At 34.3% G+C, this 23,306-nt stretch overlaps 2 protein-coding genes across 2 annotated transcripts in view; one reads left to right on the top strand and one right to left on the bottom strand.

Annotated features, from left to right (window-relative positions):
• LOC141394186 (uncharacterized) overlaps window positions 1-2,678 on the top strand; it is an 8,865-nt gene extending 6,187 nt beyond the window's left edge. Inside the window, exon 4 of the mRNA XM_073968159.1 lies at window positions 2,308-2,678. Within this exon, the coding sequence (XP_073824260.1) occupies window positions 2,308-2,635 (328 nt within the window). The 3' untranslated portion in view covers window positions 2,636-2,678. The remainder of the gene's footprint in view (window positions 1-2,307) is intronic.
• On the bottom strand, window positions 2,666-23,306 carry l(2)k09022 (HEAT repeat containing 1 homolog l(2)k09022). Its single transcript, XM_073968158.1, has 4 exons — window positions 21,867-23,306; window positions 21,526-21,800; window positions 8,330-12,079; window positions 2,666-3,886 (listed from the first exon to the last, which is right to left on the bottom strand). The coding sequence occupies exons 1-4, from the start codon at window positions 23,030-23,032 to the stop codon at window positions 2,733-2,735; spliced, it is 6,345 nt and encodes a 2,114-aa protein (XP_073824259.1). The 5' UTR covers window positions 23,033-23,306; the 3' UTR covers window positions 2,666-2,732.

The raw sequence follows: 23,306 nt of genomic DNA, 5'->3' as shown, positions 1-23,306 counted from the left end.
ATTGAGCATAAATTTGCGAGTAATTTCTCGTAGCAAAATGGCCTATCGTAAATAAACGAAATGAAAGATTTCTTATTGTATTTTTGTTTAAAATGTAAAAAATTGTTGTTTATTGACAGTTTATAGAGGAAAAATGATATTAGTAAATAATTGTGAGCATTTTTTACACAAAATAACAAGAGAAATTGGGAAAAGTCCTTTTCAGTCGTTTTGAGAAATTGTGATAAAATTTGAATTAAAATAAATACATATGCATGCTATCATTAACCAAAAATTAGTGTTTGCAGTCGTTAAAATACAAGTTGAAAAAATATGAATTTCTGCAAAACAAAAAATTATTTAATATTAATAGCCTTCATTTTATAGGTGAACAACTTTTAATAAAGTGCATTTTAAACAGTTCATCCCCCGTTGTTTACCAAAGGAAATACTCTCTCAGAGAGGCTAAGTCAAAACACCCACCAAATTCTCTCATTTATTTTGTGAGAGAATTATTAAGGTAGATGTATTAGCAAACTGTAACAAGAATGTCAAAACAATTTTGCAAACATTACTAATTTTCATATTTTCTTAGCACAACTTCATTCCGAAATTATTATTCAATGTATTGTTCAAAAAATTCCACAAATATTTACATTTTTCATCCATAATTTTGTTTTTTAGTTTTTGCTTTGAAATAAACACATTTTTTTGACATCTACCTTCATAACATTCCCTGAAGAACACATAGTTCGATTACCGGTTACTCTCGAAACATTCGATCAACGATTTCGATTGAGTCTTATCATGCCGTTTTTTTCTCGTGTCGAAAACTTATTCACGATTAAATTCACAATCGAATCGAATCACATAATTAGGCCCCTTATTTCTGACAAAATTCCGTCATACCTTTCAAATTTCATTGAATTTTGACATAAATAGCGTGCTTGGTGCATCAAATACAAAAAATCGGCCGAATATATATATGGGAGCTATATCCAAATCTAGCCCTATTTCTTATTTCTAGACCAAATTTCGTCACACATTCCAAATTTCATGGAAATTGGACATACATAGCATGTTTAGTGCATAAAATACATGAAATTGGCCGAAAATATAATATATATATATATATATATATATACAAATCTGAACCGATTTCAATATAGTTTGGCAAATTTATTTCTAGACCAAATTTGGAGACTGTATCTGTAACCGTTCGTTAGATATCAGCATACAAAATCTACATTTTTTGGAGGTATCTCCGATCCTGAGGCTATATCTCCAGATCGACACGGAATTCCAAAAATTCATATAGGCTATTTTACTTTCGGGGGATGTTGCAATATACCCTCAAATTTTAAGGAAGATCGGTTAAGCGCTTTTAGAGTCCATAAATTACAAACAAGCAAACGTACAAACATTTTTCTATTTTATATATATAGAAGATTAGGGCGACAATATATGAAATCTTATGGCGATCGGTTAACGTTAACCCGTGCCACCCGAGCGATCTTTGTTTCCATAGTAATTTGTATGGGGCCAAAGGTGAATTTTCACGAAAATTCTCTGAAGGCCGCAATTATGGTACAATCTTTATTAACCTTGTGGCTAAAAAACTATTTCTACAAAAATGTATGATGATCGGTAACCGATAACCCGTGCCGCCTGACCGATATTTATTTCCATAGTACTTTGTAAGCAAATTTTCGGGAAATCGCTCGGCATGCCACAATTATTTTACAATCGAAGAACAAATTTTAACATTTCATTGTTGTGGCTAAAAAACGAATTCTACAAACATTTTGTAGAATTCGTCTTTTTAGCCTCAACAATGAACTGGTAAAGTTTTTAATCGATTGGCCAAATTGCAGCCTTTAGAGAATGCACCTTTGGCCCCATACAAATTACTACGGAAACAAAGATCGCTCGGGTGGCACAGGTTAACGTTAACCGATCGCCATAAAATTTTGTACGTACATATAAAGTTTTTGGATCAAATGGAAAAACATTAAAAGGTAGAAGTTCCAAAAAAATATTTTGGGTTTTTTTTTCTTGGTTCAGTCTAATGTAGATTATTTTTACCACAAAATTAAGTTTTTAAGTTATAAAGAATTATAACCCTTCTAAGGTTTGGCATATTCGTAGACGTAAATGTCGTAGAGACGCTGTCATAGTTGATATTTTTATTTGATTAGAAATGATATATGTAAGTTATTTTTAACATTATATATCTACTTACTACCAAGTCAACTCGATGTTTGACCGCTCGATTATAATTTCAATCGTATTATTGTACAATAATTAAAATTCCAATATTTTTTGCAGACGTGTCTGGGAATGTCCAAGCGAACTATATGTATTCGGCAACGATACTAGTACCGGTAAACGTATACCACATACTTTGTTCACATTTACTGTACATGGGACAAAGAAAATCCGCACATTATTTCAATCTTGTCTCGATCTCAATGAACAACAATTTGAATGGCCAACAAAATGGCCTAATGATCTATTCACGGTCTATTTGGATATTGCGTGCAAAGAAGCCACTAAATGGGGATGTTCGAAATCATTACGTTTGGAATTTAGCCCATTTCCCAGACTATCACATAGTGACGAGACTATGCAAAGTGAAAACTACGATTATCCATAATTTTGTAATATTTTATATTAATACAACAGATTAAATTTTATAACTGAAGTTTATTTAAAAAAACATAAAAGGTTTTAAAAATTCATTAAAAGATTAATTACAAATATTTTTGTAATGATTCACCTAAAATAACTTCCAATTCCTGTACCGACTTTCTGGTATTCTTCTCCACTCGAGGATTTTCGTCTTCAAACAATTCTGAAACGAATGGTACAGTTTCGGGCAGTAGAGGCGTAAAATCTTCTCCCAGTTTGCGTGCAATTTCAACACAACAATTGAAGGCAAATATACGGACTTCTGGGACAGTTGTTCGGGTTTTAAGAAGGACCTGATAGTTTAGTTGTTTCCACATCACGTCGCTAGATACATCAACAGCCAGTTGAGATATGCATTGACTAAGCACTGCTTGGAGATTTTCATCTTCCAATACTAAACGATTCTCCAATTGATCAACAATTGCGGGCATTAGATATTCAAAACGTTGGGTATTTACAAATTCCTTGCTATCATAAAGGAATATATTGTACAATGTGCTTAATATGGCCTTAAGCAGTTGAGTGATTAAATATTCGTCAGCGCTTTGTATTTCGGTTTTGATTGAATTACATTCATCTAATAAGCGGGCAGCATCTTCTACAAATTCGCTGGCAAAGAGAACAAACAAGGACTTCAGGGATTCTCCTATTTTCTGTGTCAACAGGAAATATGTTAGCATAGTTTCTTTTTCAGGCTGATCATGTTGGAAAGCCCAATTGTAGAGTTTGTGATACAGGGGCCTAAAGGAACTTTCCGAAAGTTTTAATACCCAAGCAACAAAGGCTTCTACGATTGTGGTCTCGGTGTTGGTAATAACATCGACTTCCAGATTTGCATCTTTTAGAACCAAACGGAATTCTAAAGTTTGCATAAATAGTGTAGTTAATTCTGTATGTACTGCCACCAAGTCCTTGTTTTGTGCATGTGTAATACCTTGATGCAAAAGTTTCATCAACACACTTATATCAGCAAAATTCTTTGTTGTCATTAGCTTGGCATAGGCCTTGTCACAAGAGGGAACAAGAATACGTAATGGTATGTCCGTTGATATTTTTGACCAAATTAAATTAATTTTTTGTAAAGTTGTGCTCGATCTTTGATCTTTGTCATTATTTTGTGCTTTAATTCGAGTGCCAATCGAACTGAGAGCTGTTATTATGTCTACCGTATATGGGCCCAAGAACAATGGTAGGGTTTCGAAAAGTTTTTGCATACCTATGGAAAAGAAAAAAAACAGAAACGTTATTAATACAAAGAAAATTAATACAATTAGCAAATAGATTTCATGAATACTTTAATGAAAAACTTTAATAAATAACATACTAAAATTATGCCATCTTTCTATGATATTTAAAATATTAATTAACCAAATTACATTTTTCGTTTGTACACTCCGAGTCATCGGAATGACGTATTAATCTACCCAGCAAAAATTTAAGGAAGTGTTTTATGCGTGCCATGATTTCATAGGATCTTTCGCATTGGTTCAAAGGAAGTCATGGAAGATCCGATCTTTTCATCAGCATTTAAAACAATTCCTTCGATCCAATAGAGATGGCTATTGTGTCTTTACCAGTAAAATAAATTGGAAGTAGTGCAATGTGGACTAGTTCTTTCACGGCATGTTTTGATGCAGTTCAAACGGAGTCGTGAAAAATGCACTCTCCATTCCTCACATTTAAGCCCATTTGGATGCAATCCAAAGAATCACATCCATTTGTCACATTTTAACAACATCCGGATGCAGTTCAACGGAGTCGGGAAAAAGGGACTTCAATTCCTCACATTTTACCAGCATCTGGCTACACTTCAAACTGGGTCGTGTAAAAGGCACTCCATTCCTCACATTACAACCGCATTTGCATGCAATCCAAAGAATCGCATCTATTTGTCACATTTTAACAGTATCCGGATGCAGTTTAAACGGAGTCGTAAATAAGGCAATCTGTTCGTTACATTTTATTATAACTTGCTTAGGGGTCCCTAATAAGCAATTCGGTTAGTATATCCATAAAAACACAAATTCATCCAAAAGAAAAAAAGCGTGTAAACATTTCCAAAAATTTGTTAATATAAAATAAAAAATATTTAATTTGCGAACATTTTTGCGGTAACTCACGAGAAGAAAATTTTCCAATTTAGTGCTGTTAGAGTACATGTCGAAATGATGGGAAGACAATATACAAGCCCAATTAGCAGATTAAGTAAGAACAGTTCAGCTTGGATTAAATGGAGAGCGGAGGAAACACGCATTATGAAAATTCTCCATTGAATTCAATCGCAATAATATTTTTGTTTTACACAAATAACACTGTGACACAAAATGGAACTCAAAGTCTGGGGGGTGGAAAATTTCTTTTGAAGATGAAAGCCCTTGATAAGAATACTAAGAACCCAAAAGGAAATTTTCGCCATAGGTCAAGTTTCTGAGATATAGCGCGATGAAGTTTTTGATTTTTTCCTTATAATAGTTGGGAAAATAGCTCCATATCTCTGTTTAGCGTTATTGTAGTTTCGTTTTGAGGTGACATGTCTTCAGTCAAATCGATTGGCGAATCTTTTTGTGGAACATTTCATTCTTCTAACTCAATGCCTTTCATGTCCTTTTCGTCCTTTATTTCTTGAACCGTAGTGAAAGTACCACAAGATGAGATTTTTCAGCATCCAAATATTCTACAAAAATGTTGTTCAGAAGATTTTAGGTACGGTTCTCTTTGACAGCTAATCGATTTTGTCCCGTTTTCATTGTCTTTTTCGACATTTAATCGGTTTTGGTTCGGAAATAAACTATGTTTTGTTTTTCTGTATATTCGTCATTGGTTATTTATTGGTATGTAGACATAACAATTGGTTATTGCTTATGTAGACATCTGGGGTGCTTCTGAAATATTTACCACAAATAGCTATTGTAATGGAGAACACGTTAATAAAAATTTTTCTTGGAGGATAGATCCGGTTATCTCAATTTTTGATCCGAATATTCCGACATTAAAACGGATTTTTGAACCGGTTTTAAGTAACCGATTAAACTTATATGTATACCGTTAAAAAGCATATAGAGCTGTCAATCAAATTAAATTAATTCGCTTCTGAAAACTTTGTTAGTTGTAGTTCTAGGACAAAAAAACCGATTTCTTAAACCGTTTTTAAGGAAAAATATCAGTACGCGCAAATATGGAGATCAAAGGCTGGGAGCGAAAAATTCTTTTTGGCGATGAAAGTCGATGAAGATAATATTACAAACCCGGAAGGATATTCATGCCGTAGGTCAAACTTCTGATTTATGGCGAAATGAATTCTACATGACAAAAAAACTAACGAAATTTGATCGCGCCATAACTCAGAAGTTTGACCTACGGCATGAATATCCTTCCGGGTTTGTAATATTATCTTCATCGACTTTCATCGCCAAAAAGAATTTTTCGCCCCCAGCCTTTGATCTCCATATTTGCGCGTACTGATATTTTTCCTTAAAAACGGTTTAAGAAATCGGTTTTTTTGTCCTAGAACTACAACTAACAAAGTTTTCAGAAGCGAATTAATTTAATTTGATTGACAGCTCTATATGCTTTTTAACGGTATACATATAAGTTTAATCGGTTACTTAAAACCGGTTCAAAAATCCGTTTTAATGTCGGAATATTCGGATCAAAAATTGAGATAACCGGATCTATCCTCCAAGAAAAATTTTTATTAACGTGTTCACCATTACAATAGCTATTTGTGGTAAATATTTCAGAAGCACCCCAGATGTCTACATAAGCAATAACCAATTGTTATGTCTACATACCAATAAATAACCAATGACGAATATACAGAAAAACAAAACATAGTTTATTTCCGAACCAAAACCGATTAAATGTCGAAAAGGACAATGAAAACGGGACAAAATCGATTAGCTGTCAAAGAGAACCGTACCTAAAATCTTCTGAGCAACATTTTTGTAGAATATTTGGATGCTGAAAAATCTCATCTTGTGGTACTTTCACTACGGTTCAAGAAATAAAGGACGAAAAGGATATGAAAGGCATTGAGTTAGAAGAATGAAATGTTCTACAAAAAGATTCGCCAATCGATTTGACTAAAGACATGCCACCTCAAAATGAAGCTACAACAACGCTAAACAAAGATATGGAGCCATTTTACCAAGTATTATAGGGAAAAAATCAAAAACTTCATCGCGCGATATCTCAGAAACTTGACCTATGCCGAAAATTTCCTTTTGGGTTCTTAGTATACCCATCAAGGGCTTTCATCTCCAAAAGAAATTTTCCACCCCCCAAAAATGCTGCTGCACAGTGTAATAAATGCATTTATTTGTTCTGGGATATTTTGCAGAATACCTGTATCAAAACACGTGCTTTGTATTCTATCCTATTCTACCCCAAATGGTTAGTTAAAATGCAGAGCAGTGTTTCTTTTTTGTTTGTTTGATTTTTTATTTATTATATTATGGATATTAATGAAATTGGTCGTACCATGTGTATGAATCACCAAAAATTACGATTGTATACAATTAATAAAAATTGGCTTTGCATGTGAATGCTATAGCATTCACGTCATCTAACCATGATAATGAATGCTATAGCATTCACGTCCGCGAACGTGTTAAAATGGAGTGCCAAACGGTCAGTTAAAAGGCTGTGCTAACGGAGTGCCTCTTTCCGGAATCACGCTCTTATAAAAAGAATGAGTGAAAATACATAATTTGATGAACTTCCAAATCAGTTGTACAGACGATATATGAGAAGTCTCCCTTGTCCCATCTGGGATGTTTGTGGAACAACAATTATATTATTATTATTAATGGGAGGCATGATATCACGGCCTCGACTTTAATCTGTATCAAAGGCTAGGTGAAAATGCCATGACAAATGATTGGTATAAATGACATGCCTAGGATCAGAAAATGAATACCATCTTTTGGGAGTCATGCTCTTATCATGATTCACCTAAAAAGAAGTCATCACCCATGACTGAATATGATCTTTGGCATCGAACATTTTGGTGATTTTGATCATTTTTCCAATTATTTCAGGTTACCAATTATTTGATATGTTTATTCTGGGTTATATATAGTTTATGGGGGTCACGATGAATATCCAAAAAGTATGGTATTGCTCCATAAGTAGAAAATATTGTCTAAAAATTGCCAACTCTGTCTCCCGATTTGAAGACGGTTAAAGCAGAGCTGAGCAAAATCGAGAGAGAGGCAAATTTAAGGGAGAATTAATATTTAATTTTTCTTGATGTTTCATTACTTATTTCAACATTTTTTAATCATTAATGTTGTCTAAAGTCGTCCACAATGCAAATTATTAAAAAATATAAATAAAAAATTGCATAAACTTTTAATTGTTTATGGTTCACAAAAAACTAAGAGTACGTTTTCACAATTTTCCATGCTCACCCCTAGTTTAAAGCATTGGCACTTCAGATCATCATCGAAAACTTCTTTCAATCAATTGTAAATATAATTTCACTTTTTGTCTTAACCCTCTATAAAAAGTCTTGTTCAATTTTCGATACTTTTTTGGAGGCTTTCCTTTCCATGAAACAAATTTTGGGTCGGTGGTAATTTCGTATCTTGACTCTATTAAAAATTTCTATATTTCTAAAATAAGTAAGAACTACTTTTATTAATTAAAACACACTTACCAGTTACAATTGCCACACAAATATTATCAGGTGGCTGTTGTCGCACCAATTCCGCTTGATCTTGTAATATTTCAATTAGTTGGGGCATAAATTTCGGTAAATGAGCTATGGAGTGGGCCTTTAAATTAGAAGATATTTCAATCATTGTTAAAACCACAGTGGCCAAAACTATTTTTGAAATGGCTGTACGCTGTCGTGAAATTTTCGTTAGCGTTGTTAAAATCTCCTTGAATTCAGGTATATGTTTTAGGGCGAAGGATTTCGATAGCAATTTAATGGCTATTAGAGCTGTCTGCTGTAAAAATACCAACTCATTTTGCTGAGCTGCATCTAGAGTCTCATCTCGTTCTAAAATTCCATTTATTAATTCCGATAGTGGTTTTAGTAAGTTGTCAAAATGTTTGGAATCCACATAATCAAAGAAACCATCCCTTTGTTGTAGTTTACTTATCAAGAGTTCGATAACCTTTTTTCGTATGGACAATAATGGATGATGCAATAATCCATTGACGACAACCAACAACATTTCAGCCGATAGTAAAGATATTGTATTGTCCAAAACATCATGCAAATGATGTAGTATAACTTTCCAGAATTTTTGGAGTGAAGCCTCTTCGGCCTTTTCAATAGCCGATGTGACTTGGGGCACATAGGATAGTATGCGTATAATAAACTTTTGATAGTACGATTTCATTTCCAAAATTTCTTCATCCGTTAACATGGCGATTTTCTTAAGAAAATCGTTTGACGATGTTATAGCCGAAAGGAATTGCATTATTACATATTTATAATGTCTCAGCTGTTTGGCCGAGCGAGCATTCACATCGAAGAGACTGGCTTCATGATTGTCGCTGTTGTTAAGATATTTTCTTTCTGCTTTATCTTGCTTATGCATGGGTAACTCGTGAGTATATTTCATTAGCTGAATGCAGGTTTCTAAAACCTCATCAGGTGCAAACGTGTTAGTCAGTTCTAGGACAATCTCAATCCTCTTAGACATTTGGTCAGCAGAAGCTACTGAAGGCTTGGCTGATTTCTTTTGCAATAATCTTTGTTTTTCGTCGTCAATAACATGTGCCTCAAAAACTACACACAAAAACATCCAAAGATGTTCGACGGAACCCAATGTGTTTATTAGTTTGGTATACAAAGGCAGACGTCGGTGTTCTGGAACATCAAGCATAATATCTGAGAAAACTTTAAGTACTGGAACTACAGCAGTTTTTTCCTTCACCAAAATGGGTACAATAGAGATGATGATATCATTGATGATGTGGAAACTAAAAGCATCATCATGGCGCACAACAGAAGATCCCATAAATGTAAAAATGTCGACTATATTATGTAGTACCTGTTGAGGAAACAGACCGGCACAATGGGATAGCAAAAGCAAAGCGTTGTGGTGAGTTTGTGGATTCTGTGATGCGCGAAGACACTGGACGATGTGATCCACCCGGAAAGTGGTCTTCGGTAGCGCAGTCTGCAAATTAACATCCTGTTCTATGGCCCTTTGGCAACAATTTAACAAAGCAGACAATACCAATTGTTTTGTATATTCCACTGTACTTTGCTCCTCAACTGCCAAGCAACAATTAAGCAATTCAAAAAGCACTGGTATCAAGACTGTAGAATTCTCCAATTTTTTCTTATTTTCTAAAAGTTCCATTAACACCACACCTTGTTTCCATTCAAGACCAAGGACTTGTACCACTGGCGATTGCATATTCTCCCGTTTATTTGCTCCACGACGTGGTGTTGAGGATTTACTACTATCCAAACAAGACTTATACATATTGTGAATGACTTCCTGTAATGGTTCACAATTCAAGGAGCACTTCTTCAAAAGTTTATTAGCAGCCAAGAAGATGCTATCGTTCTCAGCAATGGCCAATGTTGTGATGAGTAGTAACAAGAACTGGTCCTTATATTTGGAGGGAATTTTCTCAAAGGTGAGTTCATCTAAGCACTCCAAGAAGACACAAGTAACTGATTTGAAACTATCCTCGCTGCTGACAAATACCATGCTACTTTCAAATATGTTCTCAATTAGCGTCCATGTTTTACTATCCATTAAAATTTTATCAATTTTTTTAGTATTGAAACGTTCAGCCACTAGACGGAATATAGATGCATAGGGTTCTTTTAAATGTTGTACCGATTCATCCAATGTGTAGAGTTGTAATGCCCTTATGGCCAAAGGAACAACACTTTTTATAATTTCCTCGTCTTCGCTGATGTGGACAAGGGTGCAGAGGAGCCTTTCAACAAACACAGCCTGCTCTAATGATTCATTTTGGGCTAATATATACAAAATGCGCTTCAAAATTTTAGAACCCATTACTATGTTCTGTTTATTTCCACCTCCCTTCAATAGTCCATATAGAACCAAGGGATATTGCTGTGAATCCATTGATAATTCTTCCGAACGTTCAAGCACTGCTTTGACAAAGAGTTGTAATTCTTCTCCCAGTACAGGGCCATCATTCAATAGGACTTTTAAAGTTGCTAACGTCTCTAAACGCAGAACTTGAGAAGGACTTAACAGAGCTATAGTAATTTTGAAAATATGAGGAACTTCTAATTTTAGATCATGGTTGTTTTTCAGTAAAGTTTGGACAAGTTTAAAGGCTCTTATTCGCAATACCGGATACTCAGAAATAGTTGTTTGTTCTTCATAGACATAGAAATCAAGTAGGAAAGCCAATTTTTGCATGGGATTCTTAAAGACGGTATCAAATAACTCCTTTAATGTTTTAGACCATTCAAGTTGTTTACTATCGTCGCTAAATGATTTGTTGGTCAAAAATTCAAAAACTGTTAGAAAATATTCCAGTTCACTGCTTTTCAATCCTTCCCAGCTACAGTTGGCAATATTATCTAAATTTGTATGTCGGGTGAGCGTCAACAGGAAATCACAAAACAATTGCATTGGTATATAATTCAATTGGTTAAGAGTTCTTTCGCCTTGAGAGTAATCCAAATGTTTTATGGGAAATTTATTGATGTATTTGGCAATCTGCCTAAAGATTTGTAAACTTTTTTCAGCCGAATGGGTTTCTTTCAAACAAGCTGTAACTAGCATTAGAAAATGGTAAACTTGTACAGCATGTTTGAGATAATTATCTCCTTGTGATTCTACACTTTCGAATAGAGCAATTACCGAAGGCTTCTCCTGGCTGGCGCTTACAATATTCAAAAATTGGCGCTTGAAGTCGGCAACATTAAACGTATTTCCCTTTGGTAGACATAACTTTTTCAAAAAAGCTATTTTTGTAGCCAATGGACTTTTTAAGATTTCTTCAATAACCTCTGCTGAGGTGGCCATACTGTCTACGGGGAATATTAGTGGCATAATAGCCAGTAGTATTAAATTGTTGTCGTATTGCTGAATAACCACCTCATTTGTTAAATGTTTCACAACCACGGTGCTTAATTGTGACCATTCTTTTGAATCCATTTGTATTTTATATAAGATTGTTATTAAGGATTCTACAAACTTTTCGGCTCCCATTACTTCCAATATTTCCTCCGTTGTAAGCTTTAATAATTCGGCAACAATTTCAGATTTATCATCAACGATTCGATCACAAAGGCATTCCTTCAAAAGTTGATAATTTTGTGGTCGCTTTTGGTAATCTTTTAGATTTGTCACCAAACTTTTAATGGCCAAAAGTCGCATTTCTCCATTATGATGATAAAGACTTTCGTAAATATCGTAAGCCGCATTACCAAAAGATTGAAGACGATATCCTGAAAGGAAGAAAGGAAACATGAATAGGTAATTTTTTATTTCAGAAACATAAACAAAGTTGCACAGTAAAACAAATAAGGTAACGTAAATACTACAAAAAAATGCAACTTAACAACAACCACATAGAAATTTGTTTTTGTTTGTAATGTTAGTGTCACCGGAAAATGTAAACAAAATAAGTCGATAAATTATTCGAATTTAAAAAACTAATATTTTTCACATTTGATTGAATGTTTTGAAAAACTTGAATGAAAATTCGTTACATTTTAAGTTTGAATGTTTCCGTATCGTTCCACTAAATGCAGAATTTCTTGCAGAAAGTAGAATTGTTGCAAAAATGTGCGGGGTCGCTAAAAATTTATTGAAAAGGGAGAAGCTGTTTCAATATTTTTTTTTTTTTTTTTTTTTTTTTTTTTTTTGAAATCAAAAGAGCACATGTTTATTAGGGCTTTATTTTTTCAAATTTAACACGTATAAACAAATGTTGTACCGCCTCTGTGAGCGGTATTATAGTGAGCGGCACGTCGTTCGGACTTATAGGAGGTTACATGTCATCGATATAAAAAAGTCTTTATGGGAATAGTTTTTTTCTGAATTATATATTTTTTCCTTAAAAAATGTATATCCCTTATATACATGAACATTGAAATATACATAATGTCGTACGGAATTTGACAGCCCAGTTCAATCAGCTGGGTATTGCTGTTACCTTATATTGTTCTACCATGACAAAGTTTTAAATTAAATAATAGAAATTAACAGGAATTGGTTTTTTTTATTACAATAAATTTATATGTACATTAGCATGGTAGAACAATATAAGGTTTTTTGAGTTTATGAAGCACTAAAACACAAATCATGCTTGATATTGCACAGAAATTTAACGCTGATATCTGGCTAGCTGCTTGCAAGGTCGAGGTAATTATTTTATTTTTTGTGTAATAATCTTTTTAAGTTGGCAAGTCAAATTTCAATCACCAATTTAAAACGAGTTGTTCTCGAATTTGTATTTTTTGAGATGTGTCACTCTTTGAGTAAATGAGCGCATCATCATCTGCATCACTGCTGCTGAACTTCAAGTGATAAATGATATACTTAACCCATTTCGTACTTGGTGTTCGATTTTTCGAACAGTAAAATCACATTTTTTAAAAAAAATAGTTATGGATGAAAAAGTTTAAATTTTAAACAAGTTTTGGTATATGTATAAAGTATAATCTGTCAGCAAATAAAAAAAATTGTTCCCTTGAAAACCCCACATCCCCCTTGATGTTAGGGGTAGATTTTTAAAACCTATATTTTTGGATCTTTTTTAAATTAATTTTAAAAAATTATAAAAAAAATGAAATTAAAAAAGTAATCATGGGGAATTATTGCCAATATATGTAGCCGTTTCACAAAATATAGAGAACTTGATTTACATGCGCAAGCGCGACTTTACAGATGTGCAAAGTTGACTGTTCGAAATTTCGAACGCTGGTACTTAACCTACATATCGATGGGTATATCAAAACGTGAAAATTTACTGACAAATTGCGGGGAAAAGTTATTATAGCACCATATAAGACTAAATAATAAATTTCAGCCATTTCTAAAGGATAGTGCGGCTTAAAGCCTGAAATACCCTAAAATTGTTAGGTACAATTCAACGGAGGCTATATAAAACGTGGACCTATGCTGACAAATTTCTGGAGGAAAGTTAAGTAACCTCAAAAAAGATTGAATATGTATCAATTTACAGTCATTTCTGTAGGATAATGCGGCTAAATCCTTGAGATCTCCCGAAAATCGGGCGGTACCGTTCTATGGGGGGTAGTCCAAAACTTGGACCAGCGCTGACACATTTCGGGGAAAAGTTTTGTAGGTCCAAAGAAGTCTCAATACCAATCTTCAACCATATTTTCATACAAAAATTGTGAAATAAATCAATAAAACGGCAAATAAATCAATTTTATTTTACTTCTAAACATATAGCTTAAGTACCAGTGTTCGAAATTTCGAACACCACTTTCCGGGAAAACGAAAAATCGGAAAAATTTTTTGTGTTGATTTTTGACATCAGTGGGTTCTAATTACCCTAAAAAGTGTTTTGTTTTTAAAAAAATAAATAAAAAATTTTTCTCGGTACGATATGGGTTAAGGAATTTGATCAACTACGAGTTAAAACTATTAGAATCGTTTTTTCCTGGTCAAAACTCTGTAACTTCGGGACCGATAGAGATATTTTAATTATTTTTATTATTAATATATTTTTCTCTTCGACTGAATCAAAAACGATCAAGTTCGTTACTAGCTAAAAAAGATCAAACCCCAATGAATAAACTATAAAAATAATATTGAAAAAATTAAGCATTTTTTTCAAAAAATATAAAGTTTGTTAAAAAAATAAAATACTACTCCTCAGGAATTCATTAAGTTCATATAAAATCTCATTAATTTCAAAAAATGTCCATTTGTGTGAAACAGCTATAATTCATATGGGAAAACGGTAAAAAAAAACATCTTTACCCATGTAATTTCAAAAAATAAAAAAGTGTTAAACGGACGGAAGGTGACGGGTACAAAAGTATATACATATGGCTTGAAAGAGGACTCTCTCACGAATATTTTTTTTAAACGAAAAGTTGTTCCATGTCCTTCCCTAAAAGTTCTAGTTCACTAAAAAAATTGGAATTTCACTATAATTTAGACCTGAGGAAAAATAAAATACCTCACTACATGTAAACGCTACGAAAATTTATTAAATTACTCAACAAAAAATTTATGAATACAATATCTGTTATAGTTTCTGAGAAATAGTTATTTCTTTCTCCAGAAATATGCAAAAATTAAATATTCTCCAAACTGGAGAAAATTTTCCGTATTTAGGAGCACGCCACACCCCCTTCTTCCAATGTTTTGACCTAATTGTTTGGTTTCTTAGTTTCAATATGTTTGCTATAGAATCCCTTTTAGGTTTTGATCAGGAAAATCGATTTCTGAACCATTGTGTGACGTAGTCATCATGATAAGCGGAAAGTTCACTCATACTATATTGGAACTTTGCAATGAGCTCTAGTCAAAGTATCGAGGTGGGCACAATTATATTGGGGTGAACCAATCAAAAACTGAGCTGGTTCTGTTCACGAACAAAATAAAAATCGAAGCATTAAACTTACCAATGCTGGATGAAGTCACACTAAGACCTCCAATTAGCGTGGAAAGAAAAGAAATTCAAAGAATCGTGCCAAGAGTTAATAGCTCAGTATTTCGGCAAGAATACCTTTGACAAGAGCTGGCTACTGGGAGCACAGGTCTTCTATTGGATTTTTATCCTACGTAAATTTTATAAAGTCGAAAAAGCGGCATCAATCCTAACCACCGATGCCACAAAGCACACTCCACAGCCAACCCCTTATGTGCTAAATTTATGGCGCAATTCCGAATACGTTCACGCTGCGATCTTACGGCACTACCATTAAGCTCGGGGGTAATCAGTGATTATATATCACAACAAATGAATTTCGAGCCAATATCTCACAGGGTGGTCAGGATACCCCTCTAGACTATGTCGTCTATTTATATTGATTACTCTAAGATGGAAACTGGAACGAGAGCAAGCGTCTATAGCAACACCCAAATCGTACGACTCTTAAATAAGTTTTAGGAAAATTGTAGTGTCTTCCAATCTAAATCTATGCAATCAAAAAAGCTGTAGATCTGATAAGCAATATGAAGTAAAAAAAAGACATAGTGCGATCAGTGACAATCTAGGTCGATAGTCAAGTGGCCTTTAATTTACTCAAGTGCAGAGATGCTCCGTAACGTATATGACATACATATCCGGCGTATACAACATCGTATTGGGTATTTGACAATCGAAAAAGATGATGACCATCTCTGGTGCGAGTAACATTACTTCCCCGTCTCTTTCTATCTCTCTCTCTCTTGTGACATATTTATGAGAAAGCTTTGGTGACCAGGGTTTAAAATGCTAACGCCATATTAGCAAAAGCACCGAATATGTGCATCTTTGCCTGCTAAAATTTCTTCGAAATATTTTTAGCAACAATGAACAACGGCAACATGTAGCAACAAATTTCACAAAAATATTGCTAGAGATGCTGATGCTATTTGATATTGTCGCTTTAATAAAATAGCATCGGGCACGCATACTCATATTTTGGAGCACACATGATCAACACATATAGTTTACCTAGGAAATGTTTTCAAGCTGAGAAAACGAACACTTTTCATGCATTAGGTAGTAACAAGTAAGAAAAGCGTTAAGTTCGGCCGGGCCGAACCTTTTATACCCTCCACCACAAATTTCAGCCATTTCGGTGGGTTAATGTGACCACAACCTTCAAAAAACCGAAATTCGGAAGGTACCGTTCTATGGGGGCTATATGATGACGTGGACCTATACCTAAAAATTTCTGGGGGAAAGTTTTATAAGCCTAAAGAAGACTAAATACCAAATTTCAGCCATCTCGGTGTGATAATGAGGCTAAAATCTTCAAAATATCGAAAATCGGGAGATATCGTATTATGGGGGCTATATCAACACGTGGACCCATATAAATATTGTATGGTAGAAATGTTTCTTAGCCTCTGGAAACACAAATACAAAGTTACAACCGATTCTATGGTCAAATGGGTCTGATACATTCAAAATATATTAAAATGACGCGTAATTTATATGGTGCCTTATATGGGGGCTATACCAAAGCTTGGACCTATATAACCCAACTTTGGTAGGAATGTTTTTTGGCCTCTGGAGACACAAAATACCAAATTACAACCAATTCTGTGGTCAAATGGGTCTAATACATTCAAAGAATATTAAAATGACGCGTACTTTATATGGGGCCTTATATGGGGGCTATACCAAAACGTGGACCTATATAACCCAACTTTGGTAGGATTGTTTTTTGGCCTCTGGAGACACAAAGTACCAAATTACAACCAATTCGGTGGTAAAATAGAACAGATATCTTAAAAATTCCTTAAAACGACGACGCGTCACGCGTCATTTTGTATGGGGGCTATACGAAAGCGTGGACCTACATAGCCCGCTTTCAATACCAAAAGTCCTACGTACATATAATATATTTTCCCAAAGTTTCATCAACCTACGTCAATCCGTTCGGACGCTAGAGTGATTTCCACAGACGGACAGACGGACAGACAGACAGACGGACGGACATGGCTATATCGATGTAGAATTGCACGCTGATCAAGAATATATATACTTTGTGGGGTCTACTATGATTATTTCGAGTAGTTACAAACGTAGTGACAAACTTAATATACCCCCATCCTATGGTGGAGGGTATAAAAAATTACAAATAGTTGTGATAAAAATGTCGGGTTTTTGCAAAAAATAGTTGGTCGACTTATTTAAGACCAAATTAAATTGATAAATAAAAAATTAACCCACTTAGTTCAACAATAATAACCAAAAGAACAATAAACATGTAATGTAAGTTGCCAAGAAAATGTTTTCAAAAGTCCCAATTTACATTAGGCGAGTTTACTTGCGGCAATTGTCAGTTTGTGGGTGAGAGAGGGTGCTGAGAGGCAAAGGGTTACCATATGCCTCACCTCTCTCTCCTACAAAATGACAATTGCCGCAAGTAAACTCGCCCAATGTAAATTGGGACAAATGTAATTAAGGTTTCAAAATACCCCATGTTTTCGGTAAATGTTAAAAATCATTAAATTTTATGAATTTTATTTTTAACAAGGATTAGTTGCTAACAAGTATCAGCAATATTAGGCATGGAATATCCCCACTAAGAGGGTTACCATATGGACCAAGGTGGTACCAGATCATATTGCATGTAAGCAATGTCCTATATGTCTCAAGCAGAGAATATCTAAAAACTAAGACGTTTTATGAGTATTTTGGTTTACCAAGATGGGCTTCCATCAATTACAATGAATATTACCTACAGCAGAACTCGATCAGGAGGGTTGCCAGAGCGACTAAATAAGTACCAGGTCTTATTAAAAGTAAACGGGGCCACCTAGGCCCACAACCAGGACCGACAGGTGGTTTATTTAACTCTGAATTAATTAAGAGATAAGAATATTTTATGATAGCACATTTCGAAAATAGCACATTTGGAGACTAATATTCCTTAAAAAATTTGTGGGGTACAGATTTCTAAAAATGTTCGCAAGTTCTTAATATGACCTACTGGAGACATTTCGTTTACTCTTATGTAATACTGTGGCATAATTTTCTAGGTGACGGGAAAATAATGCTATAATGTTACCATAGTATACCATCAAAGCCAAAAAAAACTTACTAGAATTCCCCAATCTGGCTGTTAATAGATAAAATCGGATGTTTATAGCAAGCTCAGTATAATCTAGCAATATCTTCCATATGTATTTCTAAACGATTTTTGTACTTCTTGGTTATATTTTGGTTTGTTTTAGTGAATATCCTTATCCCTAAATTAAATTTCAGTTAAATAAACCACTTTTAAGATCTAATTGTGGGCCTAGGAGGTCCAGTTTACTGTTATTAACAGCGTGTTTTTGTAAAAAGTTTTTGCCCATTCGTTCGTCGATTTCATGAACGAAGACACAATTTGGTTTTCATAGCGGTTGACGTTTGTATTCGTGTGACAAACAAATGAAAGCTTTTTATTTTCGTATTTTTTTTTTAGTTTTCGTAACAAACTCAAACGAACGAATACGTCAAAAATAAACGAATGGAATAGACCCATCGTTTTGATGAAAATTAAATAATTTGAGTAATTAATGGCACAAAACACCCGAAAACTGGAAGGGAATGCAATTTTATTCATTTTCATAGAAACACGCGCGTATATGTACATCGGTTTGTTCATATTATCACAATTACACACACAATTATGTTACAAGAATAAATTATGTGCTCATTTTAATCGTAATCAAATACAGCGTTCATAAATGTTGTCTTAGTTTGTAATGATATATTGTTGCATAGCTGATTCTATTAATGATTATTTTGTTATATATTTTCATTTCTTAATTTACATGCTTTTGCTTTTATTTATGTTTAATTCTATTCATGATATGCTAAGAAATATTGTTAGATATAAGTATCTGAGAGTAGTTACTGTATAGCTGTTTTTGGAACCGCTCATGGCCCTATGGGCTAGGTTACTGTGTTTGTCAAATAAAAATTAAATTAAATTAAATTATTTTTGGAAAAATTTGATTAAATTTTTTTCTTATTTTTTGTTTTTCATCTGTTTATCGGGGTTGCCATCATGTAACACATTTTACGTGCAGATGCCTATGCAAAATTCACAAAATAAGTATCATGGAAACCCTGAAATATAAAAGCTTTTATGAAATAGATGAGAGCTTTCAGATAAAAACGAATGGTTCGTAAAATTTTACAAGAACCAAATTTTGAACGTATACGTTTTAGTACGAACGGTTCGTGTGACAGGCAAGTATTTTTACAAAAACACCCTGTAAGACCTGGTACTTTTTTAGTCGATCTGGCAACCCTCCTGATCGAGTTCTGTTGTAGGTAATATTCATTGTAATTGATGGCAGTGCATCTTGGTAAACCAAAATACTCATAAAACGTCTTAGTTTTTAGATATTCTCGGCTTGAGACATATAGGACATTGCTTACATGTAATATGATCTGGTATCCCCTTGGTCCATATAGTAACCCTCCTTGTGGGGATATTCCATGCCTAATATTGTTGATACTTGCTAGCAACTAATCCTTGTTAAGAATAAAACTCATAAAATGTCATGATTTTTTAACATTTACCGAAAACATGGGGTATTTCGGAACCTTAATTACATTTTGAAAACATTTTCTTGGCACCTTGCATTACGTGTTAATTATTCGTTTGGTTATTATTGTTGAACTAAGTGGGTTAATTTTTTATTTATCCATTCAATTTGGTCTTAAATAAGTCGACCAACTAATTTTTGTAAAAAACCCGACATGTTTATCACAACTATTTGTCATTTTTTACTAATTAATGCATGGAAAGTGTTCGTTTTCTCAGTTTGAAAACATTTCCTTGCCAAACTGTATCAGAAAAGAGAATAAGTCCCAATTTACATTGGGCGAGTTTACTTGCGGCAATTGTCATTTTGTAGGAGAGAGAGGTGAGGCATATGGTAACCCTTTGCCTCTCAGCACCCTCTCTCACCTACAAACTGACAATTGCCGCAAGTAAACTCGCCTAATGTAAATTGGGACTAAGCAATAAAGTTTTAACGGCTTAGCCATGTTTTCAGCAAACAATTGTTTTTGAGATCAGGGTTACCAGTGTAATGCATTAAAAATCACGATATAATTAATTCCACTTTTTGGTTCAAAGGACATGTGAATTTTTGGTGAAGCTGTTCAATATATATTTTTTTATTTTTAAACAATAATAATTAGTATTCTTTAGGTTCTACCATATGATGGAGGCATTTTGACATTAAATGGCACCTTTTTTATTACTGCGTTGGCAACTCTAATCAAAAAACCACCCTCGGATGCTAATTCGTTCTTACGAATGGTCAGCCGACTGCTAAATATGTAGCGTGGTTGTCGATTATGCCTAACGCAAAAAAGATTATGCGTAAAAAAACGAAATAAGCAAAAATGTACAAAAATAAATATGCGTTCGGTTGCTTATTTAGCCGTGTATGTCAATATTGTGTAGCAGTTGAAGTGTACAGCTAATGCTAATGTTTTTAGATGCTGGCTTTTAAACCCTGTTGGTGACGTTTTGGACGTTTGACAGTCGAATGTCTTACTCTATCAAGTCTGAGGTAGTTTTGGATTACAAGAACGCCTTGGCGGCCTAAAATTAATTGTAACTTTCTGTTGGGTCCCGGATGTCCCGGTCATTGTAACATCGAAGGAAATGAAATAGCGGATGAACTAGAGCGTGACGGATTTAAGTCACCCCAATGCCAATTCATGCGGCATTTGGAACAAAGCTATCGGGATAAGGATATCCAGATTTGGCACAGCGAACCAAAGGAAATCTGACTACACCTCTCCAAACTTTCACTGAAGATGACCTCAACCTGGCAAATATGAATAATCACGAGTCAGTGTAGAATCAAATTTTGCAAATGGGAAATATATGAATCAAATCGAGTACTTTTTATGTCGCTATCCAATGCTTATGACCAAAGGACTCCGAATCACAGGTGAACATATGAACAAACCAAGCCGAAAAATCTGCTTCTCCTTGCCAAGGGTCTGAGATAGCTGCAACGGGAAAAAATTACTGGAACCCGATACACGGAAAATACTACATCTTCTTAATACCTATATTTAATATTACCTTCTTTAAAATTCTTTCATTTCTTCTGTCTGTCCACAATATATATTTTCTACTCATTTTTGGAGCAAGTTGAGTTGATAAGTATACATATGCTCATGTTTAAACACAAATTTATAATGGATACAAATTTAATGAACAAAACTTACCCAATGCCATTTTAATTGCAATGCTGCGGTTGTCAGAATTGTCATTTTCTTTGCTCGACAAAGATTCCTTGATAGCCAAATCAAAAGCAGTAGGATATTGTCGTTCTAATTTATGCAAATATTTACAATACCAAGATTGAAATTTAAAATTGGCCATAGGGACATCCTCATCGTCAGAATCTAATTCAATAACATCTCCATCCATAAGGGAAGAATTATTTGGAGATGAAGAATTCGATATTGAAACTGAAGGAATATAGCTATCCAAAAATGTGCTGTCAAGAAGTAATATATATATTAAAACTTTTACATAGCGAATTATGAAAGTGTAATAAACTTACCTTATAACCTGCTGCGCAATAGTTGTTGGAAACACTACTTCGTGAATGAGATTTTCTAAAAACTCTTGATACACTTGCCATTGGGAGTTTTGTTTGTTTATGGCATGAACAGAATCCGCTATTATTGGTAAACATATTGATTGTACATCAACATTTTCACTGGCCAACTCCGATAGAATTGTCAGGAACCATTTCTGTTGTACCAAATGACGTAATGTATCTTCACTGAATTTAGGGTTTGCAGCTTTTTGGCTATCAAAAATCCATATAAGCAATAGAACAGCTGTGCGCCTTAAACGTTCAAAATATACATTTGCAACTTTTGTTATGAGAGCATTACACAATTTAGTAGTGACTAGGGTTCGGGCCACAAGTCGTGCTGTTATAATATATGCAGCTGAGGCGAAATCGATAGTGTTCGTTGTTAAACCTTTCATCAGTGACGGCAATAGCGTTGTGATATGCCATTCCTGTATGGCGGTGGCCGTTTCCAAGGCACCTACTACAACCGAACCATAAAAGTTCATCTGAGTTTGCAGCAAATGAGCCTGGGTACCCAACTCTTTTATAGCTTCCGTAGTCGTTTTGCATATGAAATTTAGAAATCCTTTATGTGTAGCTGCTCTATTTAATATGGCTGACTTGGCCAAAGGTTTGCCAGGTTTCTGCAAGGGCTTAAGCCAATACCAATCCTTATCCGACTCTTTAAGGGTAAATGTTTGTATGACCTTTACAAATGCATTTGTCTCATGATAAGGCAGTACCAAGGCCAATAATTCTTCGCAATTATATTCGTGTACCTGAAAACGCCTCACAAGCCATTCCAAACATAAAAGGGATGGCCTAAGCAGAAAGTATGGACTCAAATGTTGTAAGAACTTTTTGATATTTCGATTCAACAGGTCGTTAACTTCCTTTACTTCGACAGATCTTTCCATATGTAATGTATTTTCATCGAACAGTGTCTGCTCAAATTGTTGAAAAGTTGGATTAATAACAATTAACTCCTGTAGACCATGGATGCCCAAGTCATAGATAGTTCGTCTATCTTTACTGGCTGCTTCTTTAGGATCAAAAAGAATAGAGGCACGTCTCTTGGGATCAGCAATTACTCCAGATTGAGGAGCCTTTAATCGTTGCAATTGTTCAAATAATGACGTCGACATGTTGACTTTAGTATTAACAATTAATATTTTTATATGTTTAATAAAAATTACTACAATTTTTCTTTTATTTTCTTTCCACAAACCGCATTGTACAGAAATGTCAACAGAACAACGTGTCTGGACGTTTATTTTTCGATTCTGTTGAAAAAATAGCAAGTAATCGATTGTTGGATATTCTGTAGTAATCGAATACCCGTACAGATTCACAAGTAGAGATTTATCGCACAACTTTTTTGTAGAATAGTCCGAATTCACACGTACACATTTTTCGGTA

Source organism: Musca autumnalis, unplaced genomic scaffold (assembly GCF_047663935.1).
Source record: "Musca autumnalis isolate F117 unplaced genomic scaffold, ASM4766393v1 scaffold_2, whole genome shotgun sequence".
Lineage (NCBI taxonomy): Eukaryota > Metazoa > Arthropoda > Insecta > Diptera > Muscidae > Musca > Musca autumnalis.
The sequence above is the reverse complement of the archived record's forward strand: the minus strand, read 5'-3'. Positions and strand labels throughout refer to the sequence as shown.